This window comes from Schistosoma haematobium, chromosome ZW (assembly GCF_000699445.3).
Source record: "Schistosoma haematobium chromosome ZW, whole genome shotgun sequence".
NCBI lineage: Eukaryota > Metazoa > Platyhelminthes > Trematoda > Strigeidida > Schistosomatidae > Schistosoma > Schistosoma haematobium.
The window spans coordinates 17493374-17516017 of NC_067195.1; the positions used below are offsets into that span (position 1 = coordinate 17493374).

The following is a 22644-nucleotide window of genomic DNA, read 5'->3' on the forward strand; positions in this document are numbered from 1 at the left end:
ATAGATAGATAGATAGATAGATAGATAGATAGATAGATAGATAGATAGATAGATAGATAGATAGATAGATAGATAGATAGATAGATAGATAGATAGATAGATAGATAGATAGATAGATAGATAGATAGATAGATAGATAGATAGATAGATAGATAGATAGATAGATAGATAGATAGATAGATAGATAGATAGATAGATAGATAGAGATAGATAGATAGATAGATAGATAGATAGATAGATAGATAGATAGATAGATAGATAGATAGATAGATAGATAGATAGATAGATAGATAGATAGATAGATAGATAGATAGATAGATAGATAGATAGATAGATAGATAGATAGATAGATAGATAGATAGATAGATAGATAGATAGATAGATAGATAGATAGATAGATAGATAGATAGATAGATAGATAGATAGATAGATAGATAGATAGATAGATAGATAGATAGATAGATAGATAGATAGATAGATAGATAGATAGATAGATAGATAGATAGATAGATAGATAGATAGATAGATAGATAGATAGATAGATAGATAGATAGATAGATAGATAGATAGATAGATAGATAGATAGATAGATAGATAGATAGATAGATAGATAGATAGATAGATAGATAGATAGATAGATAGATAGATAGATAGATAGATAGATAGATAGATAGATAGATAGATAAAGGGAGAGTTGGTATATTCATGTATTCCAACTCCTATACATATTTAGGTGTACGTTTTGCGCTAAGCTGAATAAGCGTAATAATTAGAATATAAGTTCGTGGTTATTAATATTATTATTATTCAAGACTGGTTATGATTTTAATTTTAGATATCAGTAATGGGTCGAAATTATAAACATAAGTGTAACAAGCACAGAGGTAGGATTTACAAGGTGATTGCACTACATTAACTGGAAGGGTAGAAATTCAATTCCATCGGAACGTCTTTTTTCTTTCTAAAGCTAGAGGAAGAAACATAAATAATAAGCAAAGTGGGCAAATAGATAGGTAATTATCTCGTGCACATTAAGATAAATCCAGTAGTTAATCGGGTGAATTTCAGTATTCTAAATTACTAATTATCTATTATCCTGAAGTCAATCATAGGTTTCATTACTGTGATTGATTGTCTCGTCATAAAACTATTACAACGTTGGCTTGTGCAAAGAGATAAACAGGTAGCCAAGTGAATTATCAGATATCTTTTGAGCAGTATTATTCAATGTGGTTGAAAGTGTACTGCGAATGATGAAGTGCGTTACGTTTGTATGTGTGTATTTTAAAGAGGTTCAAAGAAAACCTAGTTTAACATCCGAAGATGTGGTGTTCACAGAACATCTACTGTGTCATTTTGTTAGCGGTTTACGGCTTATCGCTTGCACGAATATACATGTAAGTAATTTCATGTAATGTGATTTTTGGTCCGAAATCTAAATCTAATTCGGGAGAACGGTTGTTTATGTCATGAACATAAATCTTCCGTTTAATTCCGTATATCACACGTGGACTGTCCCGTTTAAGCTACGGCGGTAAAAAAAACTAGATACGGATTAAGCTGGACATATTTATTTCATGTACTCAGGCATATACTAAAATAAGAAGCAAATGGTACTAGCGTTCTAACTCCCTTTCACAAGCATGGTTCACTATTTATATTCAGACAGAAAAATGAGCTAAAGACATGATAAATAGAGTAAGTGGTACACACATATATGAGCACATAAGAACGATCAAGGTTATAAGAGAATAGATTAAATGGTTGTCACATGTAGAAATAACTCAAGAAGAACAAACCAATTGGTCTATCCGAAAGCTGGGATAACCCATGCTTGGTTGACGTAGTGCTAGACGCTATAAGGTGTGAAGTCACTTGTGGTTTCCAGAGAAGCCAATATGACAATCAAAAGAGGGAACTTTAGTCCGGTTGGAAATCCATCAGTCTGGCATGTCGATTCGTATTCATTTAATATGTTATTCGTTAAATAATTCCAAATACTATCCAGTTCAAGTCATACAATCCTGAATGTTAGTCTGACTGTAAATAAACCTTATCAAAAGTAACGTGTTCATATATCAGCTTAATTCATTTTTAGGGTTAAATAAATTCATTCACTTAGCCTTTGCGTTTGCACTGCACGTTATTGGATTTAGAGTTTAAGTACCGAGGAGAAGTTGGTTAAACATTCCCCAGGCTTAGCGAAAATTATCTGGTTGTGGTCACGATGAAAGTGAAGGCAAAGAATGAATGTACGATTCGAGAAACAGAATTAAAGAGGTTTAGTACAAGCTTCCTTCAATATGCTGACAAACCCAATGAATTCAAGATTGATCTCAGCAACGGGTTCTAAGCCTTACAAGATCTACTCGAAGAGGAGGGAACTACTAGGGGGAACAACTGTGAAGGGGTCAAGAAAGCACTAACTTAAACATTCTTGGGGGTGCTGAGGCCCCAAAAAGCATCATCATAAAGAAATAGACCGTCGATGTTACTTTGTGCAAGATTCAAGAAACGGAGGACCAAAAGACTGTAATTGACAACAGTTGACTTAGTGTAGAGAAAACCAAGGCGTAAACCAAGTAAACAGAAGCGAACAAGACAGTGAAGTGGTGTATTGGAGCTGATGAGCAGAAATATACGAAAGACGTACCCATGATAGTGGTGAAAATCTGAGGAGAAAGAAATACGATACGACTTAGAAGCTTGGAGGAATGTATGGTAAATCAGAGCGACCAGTCGAGAACAAACACGGCTAAACAATCGTTGAAATATAAGAATGTCGGATTAAATGGATAGAACACTTTGAATCTATATGGACGTCAGATAAATCAAGAGTGGTAAAACAGCATGATTTGACAACGCACCAGCTGAAGCACTGAAGTCGGACATATAGGTGACTGCAAAGATGTTTCACATTCTATTCGGGAAGATTTAGGAGGAAGAAAATGTGCCGAAAGGAAGGAGGATATCTCATCAAGGTACCAAAGAATAGATATCTGAACAAGTGTGAGAACCACAGAGACATCACACTGCTATTAGTACCAGGAAAAGATTTCAATGGAGCCTAAATCAACAGGCTGCACCACAAGGCAAGCTACTATTTGAAATGCAAAAGGGTAAAGGAGAAGTGGATGGCTAAAGAACGCATCGCACTTGAAATTGGAGGCCGACATCAGAAGAATAATTAGTATTCGGAGACAACTGGAAAGGGGAGCCAGGGACAAAGTGTTTTTTGGAATCCTGATTAGTGGCCCACGCTCCTATGAATTCTGATAAATGGATGCTTGATCCAACTTCCCAGCCTTTTCCAATAACCCCAGGTTGGATCTAGGCGAAAAAAACGACACACGAGGGAAAAAGCACTTTGTAACAGTGTTAAAAATGATTACACGTAGCGTTACTAAAGTTAGTCTGTTTTTCTTATTGCAGGGCAGCAAAGAGCAAATGTACTGGAAGAAGAGAAGCAAGCCCTACGTAAGTTGAAACTGCAGACTTATGTTTAGAAACTTTTGTAATAAGTTCCCCTTTTCGTCTACTCGAACCGCGTCTTTCGATTTTCAAAAATATATCTGTTGCGCCAGTACTTCAGAGGCATATATTAGTCCTGACTGTTGTGTTGTTTCAGATCACTCCTGCTTCCAAGTAAACGCTAATATAACGTGGTACAGCTTTGCTTCATAGTTGGTTTGTGCATGGAGATTCGAATGTATCTATATAGTTACACACAACTTTGGGCATGTTAAACACTGCTGGACAATAATAAACATAGCAGCAATAAAGAAAGATATCCAATCATAAATGTGACGTGTGGATTTCCGCTCTCTGGATGTTTCTGAGACGCTTCTCAACCTGTAAATTCCCCAGAATTTCCCCGAATTCGGGGAGTTGGGTTGCATCAATTGCTAACTAGATGGTGTTTCCGAGCGTTCTCTGGGCCCCGACGAACGTTTTCTGGGGAATGATTTGGAGACCCTCAACAGCTTCGAGAGGCGTAACAGGCGTAGAATTACTCAAGGCCTAGTGATTTCTGTTAGAATAAAGGCTATTAGCATATAATATGTATAGCATGTATTACCTTAGGGCTAGTAGTTATCACTAATTACATGTAGTAATTAAATTCTTTGCTAGTTGTTTAATTACAATAATAATAGAACACATTCTAGAATAAAGGATTACTTATGTATGTTTCGGCAACCATTTTGCATCCAGATTCCTGTGTGGATGTCATAGCCATTGCTACATTGCCCGATAGATTCACACCAATAACATCTTGTGCGAGGTGTAGAAGCAGAAGTACAGTTTTTGCGCGTAGGTTTGTTCGAGCAAAATTCTGGATAGGATGAAACATTAGCATTATACAACAGAAATAAAAGTGATTTCGGAAATAACAAAGGAAAATTTGGTGAGACTATAATTTATGAACGATGTTTGGGCAACTCCAAGATGACTATGACAATGTTCATCCACTTACTGGGGTTAAATGAGGGTTATATATTGGTGTGAGAAGTTAGCATTAGGTTTTACAGTCGAACGTTAGGGTTAGGGATTAAGTTCAGTGTTTTAGTCACGAATTTGCATAACACGTAATGTCGAAATGATGTTTAGCCAGATGAGTGAGTGAATTTCGCGCCAAAACTCAAGACCTGTTATCTTAAATCTGATAGGCTCGTCCATTAATTGTAGTCTCGCCGATAATTTCATTGTAATATTAATTTAGTTTTTCAACTCATCAAGAGACTGTGACCAAACCTAATAATGTGAACTTGTAACGACGCTTATGACCATTTATTTACTGCATTAATTCAGCTAAGCATAAAGCGGTTGAGGTTGTGTTTAGATTTACGTAATTCTTTTAACTTGCGTGAACTTATTACCAAAGAAGTGCACTATGTTAACCAATCATTGATGGTATCAGCACTCTTTTCCCATAACTTCTTATTTATCTATCAGCTGTGTTTGACTACAGTGCACAAGTTTTCTTACAACACTAAATTTAGAGGAAATGCAAGAAATTTTTTGCTGTTGTTGACAATGAAGTCGACTGGATGTTGCTTTGCAGTCAGCTTGATGTCTCATGAAGTAACTATGGTCACCGATTACATGTTGTAATACGCATTAAAATAATAGCTCTTGGTGACTTGCTGGTTTGCTGATTGAGAGTTTTCGTTTACTATGACTTGGCAGAGGCTGATGTATTTTCAGCAATTCTTCTGCGTATCCCTCTGGTGAACGCACTATGCCGAAACCCAAAAAGTAACACTATCATAAAGGAAAGAATTTTTTGGAATGAGTAAAATATCACTGGATAATCTTCCTGAAAATACTGAATACATTTGGATTTCTAATGATAAAATGCTGCTTTTCTTCAAAAATCTCTTCCATCTTTCCAGACGTTTTGGAAATCGTGTGTACCAAAGAGAAATGATACGTCTATCCAATAAATGTATTGTGGTATGTTGAGTTTTGTTTTAATGAAGGTTGAGTAGTTGAAATATCATTTTCAATTGCTATGTTCGGAATACTGTAATGAGTATAAAATGTGAATTTGAATATTCACTCAGTTGAATATTGAGAAACCTTTTCAGACTAACAGACTTTTGATTTGCACACCAAACAAAATGGTGAATGCAAACTAATCAAAGTATTCTAGTGTTACATATATGATATCAGTAGTAATGATATGCGAACTAGACTTAGTGTAAGCCTGTGCAAATGGACTGATGCAATGTAAGCTAGATAGAAATTAAGATTTCATGAATTATCACACCTACGCACCTACTTTTTACAAGGGGGAAAACTACTTTTAAAGTTAATTATAATTGCTAAATTAGTAGTCCATGGTAAAATAATTAATATAAAAACTTGAAGTGATATATTTCCATGAATTGTTTACGAAAATCAGGTGTTCACAAGATATTATGTAAAAACCTTCTAGTGAAAAATGTTAAGGTCAAAATAATTGTCCACCTGATAACTATTAAGAGCAGGATAGTTAAATAGGTATCTCCTAACCCTGTTACTCCCAGCTTTAGCGCGCCTTGACTCTAGATCCTAACCATAACTCTTCAACTTAAGACTTCTATATCTAACATACTTGGATGAACAGTTCATTCCACTAGAAAGTCATCATCCAATCCTTTTGAAATACGAAATATAATGGAAATCATGAGTTTCATCAGTAAGCTGTCGACAACAGCATGCACACCCATTAATATTTTTTATTCATAGATTTTCATGTTTTGTACAGTGTCTTTTGTTTAGTTTAATGTTCTTAAACTTAAACCATGATTTCTAGAGCGGATACTGAAATGCAGCTCACATCACTACACCGACCTATTAAAATAAATAAAATTCAATCTGGAATTGTAATTACATCATTTCAGAGTTTGTTTGTATTCTGTTGAGCAACTTTAGTTTGAATAGACGAAATCTACCAATATATATATATATATATATATATATATATATATATATATATATATATATATATATATATATATATATATAAACACAATATTTTCTTTGCTTACCTTTTGTTGGCATAAGTTCAACTAACGTGCCAGATTTTACCATGGATGTAGGTATTTGTATACGACTGTACACAAGACCCTTGGGTACTTGAGTAAAACGAATAGGAAAAACAGTGGTTACGCATTATTTTTGCTTAGGTTAGTGTTCAGGATGTAGAATTTTCAATAGTATTCAAATAGTAGAAATGTTTGCTTACTGTTCGCGTATAACCGTTTAATTTAAAAACTCATAATAACTTTTGTTGAGAAATTTATTCAAAGTTTTCAATAATGCTTCCCACCTTACTATTTCATCAATAACATTTGTTCTTGGTGTTTTATTCGCTTTTCTCGTTTATCTATAACTAGCCTGTGTACAGACACACACGATTGGAATAAATCAGTAAGGTTCGAGTATGTATTATGAGTGAAGTATAAAAGAAGTAACTGGTTGTAATGAATTGCAAATAAAGTAGAGGCTAAATGTATATTTTCACAGTTGAAAATACGATTCAATCTAAGTTAGACCACGATTAAAAAACTTAAAGCTCTGGACGGCAATTCGGTTTTAGTATGTGACCCCTCAGCGGTACGCATCCACGAATCAGCACACGGGACTCGAACTCAATACATTCGATTTTGCGTGCGAATCCTTAACCTCTAGACCACTGAATCTGTATCCAACACTGGTAATGTCTAACTTCAATCAACCGATAATCTTGCACACCCCTTTATCCATTGCTTGACATGGATTGAACTCCACTGGTCACGGACTCTCACTAGAACTCCAGGAGTTACATCTTGAAGCTAGTCACAAATTAGCACGTTGTTGTTATTACTACGGGGATTTACAGATTTACAGAGATTGCATTATTTTCATTGTTAAAATCACAAGTCAATCTGAGTCAGATCACCACTGAAAAGCTGGAAACACTGGGGTTAGAATCCCGTGTGCAGGGTCGCGGATGTGCACTGCCGAGAAGTCCCACACTAGGACGAAAAAACCGTCCAGTGTTTCCAGGTTTTCAATGGTGGTCTAGCTTATATCGACTCATGACTCCAAATGTGAAAAATATTACAATCTCCACAAATCCCCTTACTGATAAATGTGCATTTGACAACAACTAAATGATACACTGCTACTAAATCAATGTGAGTCAGATATTCATCTTGAGAAGCTGGACAAAGCTACACCAATTAGAGATGACAAATTTGTTTGTCAACCACTACGCACCTTTTGCACTCCAAGTACAGTTGTTGCCATTTTCAAGCTTGATAGGAATATGGTAAATGGAATTTAAACTGTTAAATATGTGTGATTGTGAACTGGCAAATAATATTCTACTCATAATGTAAACAAATATATACACACAGAATAATAAAAATTGCAATATTCCACTCACTAGCCAATATTCATGTTATGTTCATTGTTTTAGATTTAGTTTATAAGAGTTTTGTCGATCTGAGTATGTTAGTTAGGCACTCTTGGTCCCGTCAGTTATGAATAAATAAGTGGTTTTGTGTACAGTACAAATCAAAACCCTCGTAAAAGTGGGTTTCATAAAGCAGAAGTCTATGCCATAAGTGTGTAATATATCAGACATAAAAAGAATATCAGGAACAGTCAAATTCTATGATTGAAATTACGTTGCTCGGGCACTTTGGTGTTGAAATATGATCAAAATCAATAAGATATTTATAGCTGAATTTCTATAAATGATTGCTGTAAAGTCTTAGTAACACGACTGAATCATAAAACAAACACAAACAACTAACAATAAATTTGGCGAAATTGAGATTTCAGTACTATCTCAGTTACTTGTTCAAGGTCGACAGAATTGTAAATGATGTCACAAACTGAATATTTTGTACAGTCCTTCTAAAAATGGCATCATAAAATAATATCAGTTTTATATCACTAAGAGTGATGCTTTCAGAAAACACTTGTCTTGTGATAACATGATGTTTTAAAAATATTCCTTACCTTCATTCATCTGATTGTATTTGAAGCCGTCAGATATTGACAAGTCACCTAGTTTGTCTTCCATTTCAATCGGAATCTGAATTTCAGTAAACAATATTAAAGTCAAAATCTGCTTACGACTGTTAAAACGTCTGTGTGCTCATTTAATTACACGTACCATAAGATATTGCTAATAATAGATATGACTAATAATTTTGGTGTATTAGACTTCGTATATATATATATATATATATATATATATATATATATATATATATATATATATATATATCATTGTTCAGTTCATTTCTTTATTTTAATTACTAAGATCCATTTACAGTGCAGTTGCTATTAATAGGGAAATAACAATCAAATGTTATTTGATTGTGTTAGCAGATTAGTTAACATCAATATGATATTATGTCAACTGTTGACTGCAGTAACACTGAACGATTGTAAAGTTTTACGCGGCTGACTTAATGTAGCGTATAACATAATCCCTTATTTGTGCTTTACATTCACTTTATTTTATCGTAATCATACAAGGAAATTCACGTTAACAAGCAAACGTCATAAAAATCAGAAGTGAACTTTAAAACTAACATGAAATTCCTTTTAGTTAAATCACATTGTAACGACTGAGCTAACCAACAGGTTATGCTGTAGAACCTGTTGCTTATTCTCAGTCATATAGATTCGTATTTTATTATAAAAATCTAATCTAATACAACTTTCTTACTTACTGCTCGTAAATATATATTTACATATATACATATATATGATGTGTTACGAGAGTAAGAGAACCTGTTGATATTTTACTTAATATATACCATTGAATAAAGACGTTATTATCAAGAGTATTACTTATTCATGATTATTTTATTATTAAATGTTTCGAACATTAACACAGAAGATGTCATTATGGACCAAGATGATCCGATTTACAAACATTAAGTGATTAAGCACGAAGTTGTCTAACGACCTATTCACATCTGTCTCGATTGTATAACTAAATATCAAATTGATAATATTTAATATAACTGACTAGTTTGTATAAAGCACAAGTGGTTTATATATTTCAAGCATTCCTTATTGAATATTATATATTCTTCTCTTTATTATTCTCTAAGAATATTACGCTAAAATAATGTATCATTATAAGCTAGATGCCTCTTAAATGTTATACACTAATATTATTATTATTGTTTACACTATCATTGTAATTAGCTTCCTCAGTATTGATTGTTAACGTTTAGTCTTAATAAAAGAAAAAGAAGACATATAACAATAGCCTACTAAGTTGTGTTATAATAATACCATTAATTTCATAGAACATGTATGCTCATAATGACAGGACCCAGAAATTGATATGTAGCATTTTGGGCGAATAGAATGAACTTAAGCTCTCAAAACCAGTATATAAATGGCTAAATAGTATAGCTTACATTTTCATAAAAAATAGTTATTTTCCCATTAGAAAAGATGTAACAATATACTTTGGCTGTGAAGTATAGAAAGAGATAATTAGAGACATTTTAAAACAGAAAGAAAAATATGAACTATACTTCAATCAAAAAAATATGTACTCTGGACCGTTCCTTAAAATGATCAGATTTCAAAAAATCATCGGCTGTGGTATTTCAATGTTTTTCTTAGGGAAAATAGAAGCCGGTACATTCTGAAAATTTACGCTTAATGAACATATATACTACGAATTACATATCAGACTTGAGGTAGCTATTTCTGTTATGCTCGATTATAATTTATTAAGACTGTGAATTTTGATCATTTTTACTACAGAAATGAGCGTATGTTGTACTTCAATTTGTTTTTGAGTTTATCATATTTACAGAGTATTTTAAGTAGTACAAACCAACACATTTAAGTTTATGGCATTCTTTCACCTTCTGAGGATCAGCTCTACAGCATTGTTTTCTAAAGCAAAACTATGGAATCGACTCAATGAATATTCTAGGAAGATTTTCTATCTATTTGTTATATAATTTATAAGCGTGGTGTTTTTAGTTGCGAAAGAGAATCTGAAGCAAAAACAGCTATAAAATAAACATCACCACCAATTGGTTACAATAATCATGTAAGTGAGTATTTACTATACGCTTCTAAAATTAAATATTAATTACCAAGCCAAAGCTCGACATATCTCATTTGATTACAAGCTCAATACAATGGAGATGCAAACATGATTAGGCTATTGTGATTATATGAAGTGTTTATCTAGCTAATGTCAGTACGCTTATTTCCCTATCGAGGTCAGTACCTGAGCAGTATATGCCAATTGTTTGCATGCACGATTCTTTAGCTTTTAGCAATAAGGTTTTCAATGAAATCTTGGTCTCCTTTTACATTATCAGGTTGGTGAAATGTGTGAGATTGTATAAAACCGTCCAACGTAAATCTTGTGACATAATAACTGTGATGGAATCATTTCTCTATTTGCTGAAATTAAGATATATTCAATCAGACAAAGTTTCATTCCATTAAAACGTCAATATCTTAGTTCATAATTAACAATTTAGTAGTTCAACATAAGTAAAGAAGCCTAGTCTATTTGGGTGATGTGTTCAATTTACACATTTCATTTGTGGTTATATGTAAGTCAATTAAAGTGAAGTATTAGGTCATTTATAGCATTATATGTACATATATATATATATTATTTGTGCATACCTCCATTATTTTCAAAGCAACTTTCATATTATTGTTAGTTGCCATCAAACATATACTTTTATCAGTAAACATTCATGTTTTTAATAAGGTAAAATTATTTCGAGACGATAACGATGTTTCCACAACCTATCGATAATATAAGTAAGGTAATTGAAGGTAGTCGAATGGGAACTTTGGACATAGATTTCGCGTTATTTGACTTTAGCCACAAAGGTACACCAGAAATTCTAAGTGATCTAATGCTCTCCAGTGGAGATGAACTCACTTCACACAAATTTGCCAAATCCACAGACTGGCACGGTAGCGACCGTCAGTAAATAATCAATGATAGGAAGCACATAGAAGAAGTGGTTCACGTATAAAAGTCACAAAACATATCAATTCAAAAATATTACATCTGAAATACTCGAAAACTTGATTTCACTACAGATTATTGATAAGTGCTAAGGAAAAAAGCATAAAACTGGTCATAGATTTAAATACAAACAATTAATCAAATTATTTGTGCATACCTCGATTATTACTGAATTCTTGAGTATTTGACATAGAAGTACGAAGATTGACCCATCCAATACTAATCAACCTTTCTAAAACATATTGACAAAATATTCCTTTAAAATATACATTATATCTAGAGCTATCTGAACAGTTTGTAAATCTGTTAATTTCGAATAATAACAGTATAACCGTATCTCAAAATACTGATCTTTATTGGTTAACGCATTATTTTTAGTTTAATCATATTTTCATCAAATATATGATAGTACCGTCATCATTTGAACAAATAACGTTCATACATTTTTGGTACCATCTTATTATTTCTCTTTAATTTCTCGACAATTACGAAACTTTCTCTCGAACACTTCATCACATAATCATTTTTGTACTTTTCAGAGGACTACTCTTATTTGTTAAATTACTGTAAATACAATCCTACAGTCTGAGTAAAAAACATTGACGAAATGAAGAGTTTCATTATCAAATGGTCATCAATTCATATTCAACGACACTATGAGCTTGTTTAGTCATAACTGGTGTGAAGACGCCAGATATATTCAGGGTTTGACAAAGCTTTTATCTGTAACACCCTGATTATGGGAGGATACCGAACCAGTAATATCAGAACTGTGGGACGAATGAGTTCGGAGATACATTTGAAAGGTTGTCGGTATGTCGAGAAGCGTTGGATCTAAGTTGGGTAGTAGTTGAAAGGGATGTGTAGTATGGCGTACCCACTTGTGATATGGTGAGGATGTGTGACCGAACGCCGTCAGCTAGGGTGCATCCAGTAAATCTAGTGTAGTGAGAATCAATGTCCAATACATACAGAACTAACTATTTTGAGGATTCATTTACCGTGAACAGATATTACAAAGTACGTTTAGAGAACTTACCACTATTTAATATTTCCATATCTATCGGCTCGGAAATGCCATTGAAAGCAGTAATTTTTCTCCCCACTATCAATGGATTTTGTCCTTTTCCAATCAATATCTCTCCTAGATGAATGTACAGAAATGACAGATATAATTCTTGATGAGTTATTGTGATTATTCATTTCGATAGTGTTGTGTTGTATGAGCTAGATAGTTTAGCTGCACGGCTTTCATTATCGTTCTGCACGACATCGTCAACGCCTGCTTCAAGTAGAGGATATATGATGGAGCTGTTAGCTAAATACTTCAAGGAGCCGTATGACTAATGAACAAACAGTAAGAGACTGACATTGTTTCTATCTGCACGACTTAATTGAATTATAATAGCTTGGAAATGTGTGTGGGAGCAGTTACTGTTAAAAGGTAAGTAGTATACTTCAAATTGTAATTAGCACAATGCCCTTGTCATGTATGTAAAGTGTTAAAACCTTCAATGACATCTTATAAATGCTTGTCTGCATCATGTTCTAATACTGTGAGAGAATGTAATTCATTGGACCTATTTCTCCCTCACTGATATGACAAATTATATGAGGAAAATACATTTATTACACTCTATTTCTTCCGGATAATTTACAGTTGAAGGTGTTAGGATTTTTGTGCGTTTATCTTATTACTTGATTCCCGATTTTCAGTATTCATGTGATGGAATTTGAGCAATTGTATTTACCTTTGTTTACATTTGAGATGGAACTAACTATACAAGCTTGTCGTTTCTCTTTGTGATTTCACCCAAGTGTTATGATAGTAATCTATTTGAATTGTTTAGTTATTTGAAATATTTAGCATTTAATTTACATTACTTATATTCCGGTGTAATAATCTAGTATTTATTTACAGAACGTTTATATGTAATTAAGTTAAAAGTGTCTTACCGACAACTTTATATAGTGTGATAAGAAGAAGAGTGAGATTATCAGAAATGTGTGATATTTTAGAGCAATACATTTCTAACAAACTGATCACAAATCACATGACTGTTAAGAACATTTGTATATATAAAACAGGTCAACTGGACAAATGGAGGGCAAGAGGAAAAAGTGACGATAAAATACAATGATAAACTCATCACGTTGGATTACCAACTAATATTACCACACTGTTCTTTATTATCTTTCTTCCCTCTTATCCCCTATTCGTCTAGTCGACGTTTCGGTTTTATATATAAACGTTCTTAACAAGTGTATTATGTGTGATCAGATTATTCGAAATGTATTGCCTTAAGATATCTCATAGCTTTGATAATCTTCGTCTTCTTATTCCATCCGAGTTGAGGCATGTATCCTATGATCGTTAGACTGAAATGAGTTTAAATAAAACATAACTTCAAGCTTTTCTTTTGACTTTCAACTATTACATAAAGCAATTTATGGCAATTTAACTATCAATGAAATGTGTTTATAAGAATAAATTCCTTACCATTTGATTTTACAGTAACTGTATCATACTGTGCACCGTAATACAATATCGGGAATTTCGGCTGAAAACTCTGATATAGGTGGAATTTAGGTTTGTTATTACATCAAAAAATGATTTACATGACTAGTTTCTGTATACTTATGGTGATCAAGAAGTACAAGTGGGAGAAATTTGTATCGACTAACTTCTAGTGTGTAATAATAATGGTTTGACTATAATTGTTTATTGACTTATTAGTAATTTCTTACTTTTCTAAAAATGACATCTTCATACTCAGGAAATATGATTCTTTCAAATCGCTCGACAAGTTGTTTTTTATTAAATCGTTTGGACATTGCAAATATAGTGAAATGAAAGTATATTAATAAACCATATAGCAGATTGTTGTTTGAAGGCCTGCAGTGAAGAAACAGTGACAATTCACCAAATTGATGTTCATATGAAAGAAATTATACATCAAAAGTTTAGTTGACACCTACCTCATATTATGATTAAGTGAACGCATGTGGAATTTCATTTGTATTTATTTTGTTATTGCAAACGGTATAAATATTCAGATTTATCCAATTCGCTAGTTCAAAACAACCAATACAAAAGTGAATATTTTGATAGTTATTTGTTACTTAATTATCACTCAAAAAGCGTCTGAAAGTATCATTAAACGTGAACTTCCAGAGTTTACTCCTTATGATTGAACAAATGTATCTTTAGGCGTAATGTCTCCTTAAGTTGAAAGTCCAACTTAACTAAACTGTATCAAGTTATCTCTTGAACTGAACATTGATCCAGATGTTAATCGACATTAAATTTAGCCCTAATAGCTAACAGAAGTGTAAAATGTGGACAGCTTTAGAACCTCTGTTGATTATCACTTGAGAAAGCTAGTTGTTGTGTGATTCCTTCAAATTTACAGAAATACCTTAATAAATTTAATGTTTAAATAACTTTTAAATTGGTCAATATATAATGTTTAAGACACCATGAGGAAATGCATTTTATCACATTTAATAGATTTCAACTTGATCCGACATCTACATTCTGAGTATCACTTGTAATTATTTAAGGAAACACAATTAAACAGAAGAGATTTTAAGTAGAATAAACATTTCATAATGACGATTTGATGGATTGTTTCAATTTCTGAATACTCAGTTTCACTATGTTAAATGATGGAATATGTTTTGAAATTATGTTTCATTGATTTTATTTCTGTAGACATAGGTTAGACACAAGTTGTTTTCTAAGAAAGAACTTAACCTAGACTTAAATTGGCTAAATTACAAAATAAATGGAAATGTATGTTTGTGTTTTATGTATCGGAATGCAGCAATTAATTAAAAATGCAATCAATTTGGAGTTGAGATGAATTCTCAGAGTTCATGAGATGGAATTTGAGCAATTCTATTTATTTTCAATCAGACAAAGTTTCATTCCATTAAAACGTCAATATCTTAGTTCATAATTAACAATTTAGTAGTTCAACATAAGTAAAGAAGCCTAATCTATTTGGGTGATGTGTTCAATTTACACATTTCATTTGTGGTTATGTGTAAGTGAATTAATGTGAAGTATCAGGTCATTTATAGCATTATATGTACATATATATATATATTATTTGTGCATACCTCCATTATTTTCAAAGCAACTTTCATATTATTGTTAGTTGCCATCAAACATATACTTTTATCAGTAAACATTCATGTTTTTAATAAGGTAGAAGTATTTCGAGACGATAACGATGTTTCCACAACCTATCGATAATATAAGTAAGGTAATTGAAGGTAGTCGAATGGGAACTTTGGACATAGATTTCGCGTTATTTGACTTTAGCCACAAAGGTACACCAGAAATTCTAAGTGATCTAATGCTCTCCAGTGGAGATGAACTCACTTCACACAAATTTGCCAAATCCACAGACTGGCACGGTAGCGACCGTCAGTAAATAATCAATGATAGGAAGCACATAGAAGAAGTGGTTCACGTATAAAAGTCACAAAACATATCAATTCAAAAATATTACATCTGAAATACTCGAAAACTTGATTTCACTACAGATTATTGATAAGTGCTAAGGAAAAAAGCATAAAACTGGTCATAGATTTAAATACAAACAATTAATCAAATTATTTGTGCATACCTCGATTATTACTGAATTCTTGAGTATTTGACATAGAAGTACGAAGATTGACCCATCCAATACTAATCAACCTTTCTAAAACATATTGACAAAATATTCCTTTAAAATATACATTATATCTAGAGCTATCTGAACAGTTTGTAAATCTGTTAATTTCGAATAATAACAGTATAACCGTATCTCAAAATACTGATCTTTATTGGTTAACGCATTATTTTTAGTTTAATCATATTTTCATCAAATATATGATAGTACCGTCATCATTTGAACAAATAACGTTCATACATTTTTGGTACCATCTTATTATTTCTCTTTAATTTCTCGACAATTACGAAACTTTCTCTCGAACACTTCATCACATAATCATTTTTGTACTTTTCAGAGGACTACTCTTATTTGTTAAATTACTGTAAATACAATCCTACAGTCTGAGTAAAAAACATTGACGAAATGAAGAGTTTCATTATCAAATGGTCATCAATTCATATTCAACGACACTATGAGCTTGTTTAGTCATAACTGGTGTGAAGACGCCAGATATATTCAGGGTTTGACAAAGCTTTTATCTGTAACACCCTGATGATGGGAGGATACCGAACCAGTAATATCAGAACTGTGGGACGAATGAGTTCGGAGATACATTTGAAAGGTTGTCGGTATGTCGAGAAGCGTTGGATCTAAGTTGGGTAGTAGTTGAAAGGGATGTGTAGTATGGCGTACCCACTTGTGATATGGTGAGGATGTGTGACCGAACGCCGTCAGCTAGGGTGCATCCAGTAAATCTAGTGTAGTGAGAATCAATGTCCAATACATACAGAACTAACTATTTTGAGGATTCATTTACCGTGAACAGATATTACAAAGTACGTTTAGAGAACTTACCACTATTTAATATTTCCATATCTATCGGCTCGGAAATGCCATTGAAAGCAGTAATTTTTCTCCCCACTATCAATGGATTTTGTCCTTTTCCAATCAATATCTCTCCTAGATGAATGTACAGAAATGACAGATATAATTCTTGATGAGTTATTGTGATTATTCATTTCGATAGTGTTGTGTTGTATGAGCTAGATAGTTTAGCTGCACGGCTTTCATTATCGTTCTGCACGACATCGTCAACGCCTGCTTCAAGTAGAGGATATATGATGGAGCTGTTAGCTAAATACTTCAAGGAGCCGTATGACTAATGAACAAACAGTAAGAGACTGACATTGTTTCTATCTGCACGACTTAATTGAATTATAATAGCTTGGAAATGTGTGTGGGAGCAGTTACTGTTAAAAGGTAAGTAGTATACTTCAAATTGTAATTAGCACAATGCCCTTGTCATGTATGTAAAGTGTTAAAACCTTCAATGACATCTTATAAATGCTTGTCTGCATCATGTTCTAATACTGTGAGAGAATGTAATTCATTGGACCTATTTCTCCCTCACTGATATGACAAATTATATGAGGAAAATACATTTATTACACTCTATTTCTTCCGGATAATTTACAGTTGAAGGTGTTAGGATTTTTGTGCGTTTATCTTATTACTTGATTCCCGATTTTCAGTATTCATGTGATGGAATTTGAGCAATTGTATTTACCTTTGTTTACATTTGAGATGGAACTAACTATACAAGCTTGTCGTTTCTCTTTGTGATTTCACCCAAGTGTTATGATAGTAATCTATTTGAATTGTTTAGTTATTTGAAATATTTAGCATTTAATTTACATTACTTATATTCCGGTGTAATAATCTAGTATTTATTTACAGAACGTTTATATGTAATTAAGTTAAAATTGTCTTGCCGAGAAATATTATTATTGTTGTTTGAACGCCAACTATTTGACAATCTCTGCTTGAATAACAATCATTTGCCGCAGCAGAAAAATAGTAATATTTATTTTAATATAACACCAAATTAGGAGTATCCTAAGTATTTTGACTTGTGTTTCTCTACAAGGTTGAAAATATATACAGTTTTCATCTGTTTCATCTATGCTACTTCTAATACTTTAGTGATTCTGTCAAAATGAACAAACAAATCAAGCAGATAATTATCATTATTATTGTTATTATACTTAAGTGAAATCACAAAGTGTAACGGCAAGATTGTATTGTTACTTTCATCTCAAATATATACAAACATAAACAGAATTGCTCAAATTCCATCTCATGAACTCTGAGAATTCATCTCAACTCCAAATTGATTGCATTTTTAATTAATTGCTGCATTCCGATACATAAAACACAAACATACATTTCCATTTATTTTGTAATTTAGCCAATTTAAGTCTAGGTTAAGTTCTTTCTTAGAAAACAACTTGTGTCTAACCTATGTCTACAGAAATAAAATCAATGAAACATAATTTCAAAACATATTCCATCATTTAACATAGTGAAACTGAGTATTCAGAAATTGAAACAATCCATCAAATCGTCATTATGAAATGTTTATTCTACTTAAAATCTCTTCTGTTTAATTGTGTTTCCTTAAATAATTACAAGTGATACTCAGAATGTAGATGTCGGATCAAGTTGAAATCTATTAAATGTGATAAAATGCATTTCCTCATGGTGTCTTAAACATTATATATTGACCAATTTAAAAGTTATTTAAACATTAAATTTATTAAGGTATTTCTGTAAATTTGAAGGAATCACACAACAACTAGCTTTCTCAAGTGATAATCAACAGAGGTTCTAAAGCTGTCCACATTTTACACTTCTGTTAGCTATTAGGGCTAAATTTAATGTCGATTAACATCTGGATCAATGTTCAGTTCAAGAGATAACTTGATACAGTTTAGTTAAGTTGGACTTTCAACTTAAGGAGACATTACGCCTAAAGATACATTTGTTCAATCATAAGGAGTAAACTCTGGAAGTTCACGTTTAATGATACTTTCAGACGCTTTTTTGAGTGATAATTAAGTAACAAATAACTATCAAAATATTCACTTTTGTATTGGTTGTTTTGAACTAGCGAATTGGATAAATCTGAATATTTATACCGTTTGCAATAACAAAATAAATACAAATGAAATTCCACATGCGTTCACTTAATCATAATATGAGGTAGGTGTCAACTAAACTTTTGATGTATAATTTCTTTCATATGAACATCAATTTGGTGAATTGTCACTGTTTCTTCACTGCAGGCCTTCAAACAACAATCTGCTATATGGTTTATTAATATACTTTCATTTCACTATATTTGCAATGTCCAAACGATTTAATAAAAAACAACTTGTCGAGCGATTTGAAAGAATCATATTTCCTGAGTATGAAGATGTCATTTTTAGAAAAGTAAGAAATTACTAATAAGTCAATAAACAATTATAGTCAAACCATTATTATTACACACTAGAAGTTAGTCGATACAAATTTCTCCCACTTGTACTTCTTGATCACCATAAGTATACAGAAACTAGTCATGTAAATCATTTTTTGATGTAATAACAAACCTAAATTCCACCTATATCAGAGTTTTCAGCCGAAATTCCCGATATTGTATTACGGTGCACAGTATGATACAGTTACTGTAAAATCAAATGGTAAGGAATTTATTCTTATAAACACATTTCATTGATAGTTAAATTGCCATAAATTGCTTTATGTAATAGTTGAAAGTCAAAAGAAAAGCTTGAAGTTATGTTTTATTTAAACTCATTTCAGTCTAACGATCATAGGATACATGCCTCAACTCGGATGGAATAAGAAGACGAAGATTATCAAAGCTATGAGATATCTTAAGGCAATACATTTCGAATAATCTGATCACACATAATACACTTGTTAAGAACGTTTATATATAAAACCGAAACGTCGACTAGACGAATAGGGGATAAGAGGGAAGAAAGATAATAAAGAACAGTGTGGTAATATTAGTTGGTAATCCAACGTGATGAGTTTATCATTGTATTTTATCGTCACTTTTTCCTCTTGCCCTCCATTTGTCCAGTTGACCTGTTTTATATATACAAATGTTCTTAACAGTCATGTGATTTGTGATCAGTTTGTTAGAAATGTATTGCTCTAAAATATCACACATTTCTGATAATCTCACTCTTCTTCTTATCACACTATATAAAGTTGTCGGTAAGACACTTTTAACTTAATTACATATAAACGTTCTGTAAATAAATACTAGATTATTACACCGGAATATAAGTAATGTAAATTAAATGCTAAATATTTCAAATAACTAAACAATTCAAATAGATTACTATCATAACACTTGGGTGAAATCACAAAGAGAAACGACAAGCTTGTATAGTTAGTTCCATCTCAAATGTAAACAAAGGTAAATACAATTGCTCAAATTCCATCACATGAATACTGAAAATCGGGAATCAAGTAATAAGATAAACGCACAAAAATCCTAACACCTTCAACTGTAAATTATCCGGAAGAAATAGAGTGTAATAAATGTATTTTCCTCATATAATTTGTCATATCAGTGAGGGAGAAATAGGTCCAATGAATTACATTCTCTCACAGTATTAGAACATGATGCAGACAAGCATTTATAAGATGTCATTGAAGGTTTTAACACTTTACATACATGACAAGGGCATTGTGCTAATTACAATTTGAAGTATACTACTTACCTTTTAACAGTAACTGCTCCCACACACATTTCCAAGCTATTATAATTCAATTAAGTCGTGCAGATAGAAACAATGTCAGTCTCTTACTGTTTGTTCATTAGTCATACGGCTCCTTGAAGTATTTAGCTAACAGCTCCATCATATATCCTCTACTTGAAGCAGGCGTTGACGATGTCGTGCAGAACGATAATGAAAGCCGTGCAGCTAAACTATCTAGCTCATACAACACAACACTATCGAAATGAATAATCACAATAACTCATCAAGAATTATATCTGTCATTTCTGTACATTCATCTAGGAGAGATATTGATTGGAAAAGGACAAAATCCATTGATAGTGGGGAGAAAAATTACTGCTTTCAATGGCATTTCCGAGCCGATAGATATGGAAATATTAAATAGTGGTAAGTTCTCTAAACGTACTTTGTAATATCTGTTCACGGTAAATAAATCCTCAAAATAGTTAGTTCTGTATGTATTGGACATTGATTCTCACTACACTAGATTTACTGGATGTACCCTAGCTGACGAACTCCGCCTGGAGTCCCTCCGGCGGCTACTGCCGGTCCCATGCCCGGATAATGGACGAGGGTTGGGCATGGGGTTGGCGTCCCCATCCCGTAGAAAACTAACTCGCTAAAAAACGCTAACCAGAAAAAATTATTCAAACCTTTTAAACTCTGCCCTGGAAGTCAGAAGATCTTCATTTAGAAGAATTATGACGCCTCATGATGAAAGCCGAATCCCTTCGGAAGTTACGAGGCCGATGCCCCTTCTGACAACCAGAGCGACCATTTATTTAGGTACATGGAATGTTCGTACAATGTGGGACACCGGAAGAGCCTTCCAGATTGCTGCAGAAATGAGAAGATACAACCTAGAGGTACTTGGGATCAGTGAAACACATTGGACACAAGTTGGACAACAACGACTAACTACAGGAGAGCTCCTGTTATACTCCGGCCATGAAGAAGAAAATGCACCACATACACAAGGAGTTGCATTGATGCTGTCCAAACAAGCACAAAATGCACTTATAGGATGGGAATCTCATGGACCAAGGATCATCAAAGCCTCGTTCAAAACAAAGAAAGAGGGCATTTCAATGAACATCATCCAATGCTATGCGCCTACCAACGACTACAATGAAGACGCTAAAGATCAATTCTACAATAGGCTGCAGTCAATAGTCGAGAAGTGCCCAACAAAGGACCTGACCATTCTGATGGGAGATTTCAATGCCAAGGTTGGAACGGACAACACTGGATATGAAGACATCATGGGACGACACGGACTGGGAGAAAGAAACGAAAATGGTGAGAGATTTGCAAATCTATGTGCCTTCAATAAGCTGGTCATAGGCGGCACTATATTCCCACATAAACGCATACACAAAACCACATGGACTTCACCGGATCACTCTACACAAAACCAAATCGACCATATTTGCATCAACAAAACGTTCAGGAGGACTATAGAGGACGTGAGAACCAAGAGAGGAGCTGATATAGCATCAGATCGTCACTTGCTGGTCGCCAAGATGAAATTGAAACTCAAGAAGCACTGGACGATTGGGCGGACAATATCACAAAAGTTCAATACGGCCTTTCTTCAGGATACTAACAAACTCAACAAATTCAAGATAGTCCTCAGCAACAAGTTCCAGGCCTTTCATGATCTACTCAATGGAGAAGGAACTACTGTGGAGAGCAACTGGAAGGGGATCAAAGAGGCAATCACTTCAACATGTCATGAGGTCCTGGGTCACAAGAAGCACCACCACAAGGAATGGATCACTGTTGATACACTGGATAAGATTCAAGAAAGGAGGAACAAGAAGGCAGCGATCAATACCAGCCGAACAAGAGCAGAAAAAGCCAAGGC

At 33.2% G+C, this 22644-nt stretch overlaps 1 protein-coding gene across 1 annotated transcript in view; it reads right to left on the bottom strand.

The window, feature by feature from the left end:
• Positions 1 to 813: 813 nt before the first annotated feature.
• The window catches only part of MS3_00002905 (uncharacterized protein), a 29504-nt gene continuing 7673 nt past the window's right edge, over positions 814 to 22644 (bottom strand). The window contains exons 2-11 of the mRNA XM_051210560.1: positions 14267 to 14414; positions 14138 to 14230; positions 14019 to 14088; positions 12558 to 12662; positions 11676 to 11750; positions 9921 to 9976; positions 8497 to 8572; positions 6534 to 6620; positions 4180 to 4333; positions 814 to 967 (exon numbers count right to left, since the gene is read on the bottom strand). Coding sequence (XP_051070567.1) covers positions 913 to 967; positions 4180 to 4333; positions 6534 to 6620; positions 8497 to 8572; positions 9921 to 9976; positions 11676 to 11750; positions 12558 to 12662; positions 14019 to 14088; positions 14138 to 14230; positions 14267 to 14353 — 858 coding nt within the window. The 5' untranslated portion in view covers positions 14354 to 14414 and the 3' untranslated portion in view covers positions 814 to 912. The remainder of the gene's footprint in view (positions 968 to 4179; positions 4334 to 6533; positions 6621 to 8496; positions 8573 to 9920; positions 9977 to 11675; positions 11751 to 12557; positions 12663 to 14018; positions 14089 to 14137; positions 14231 to 14266; positions 14415 to 22644) is intronic.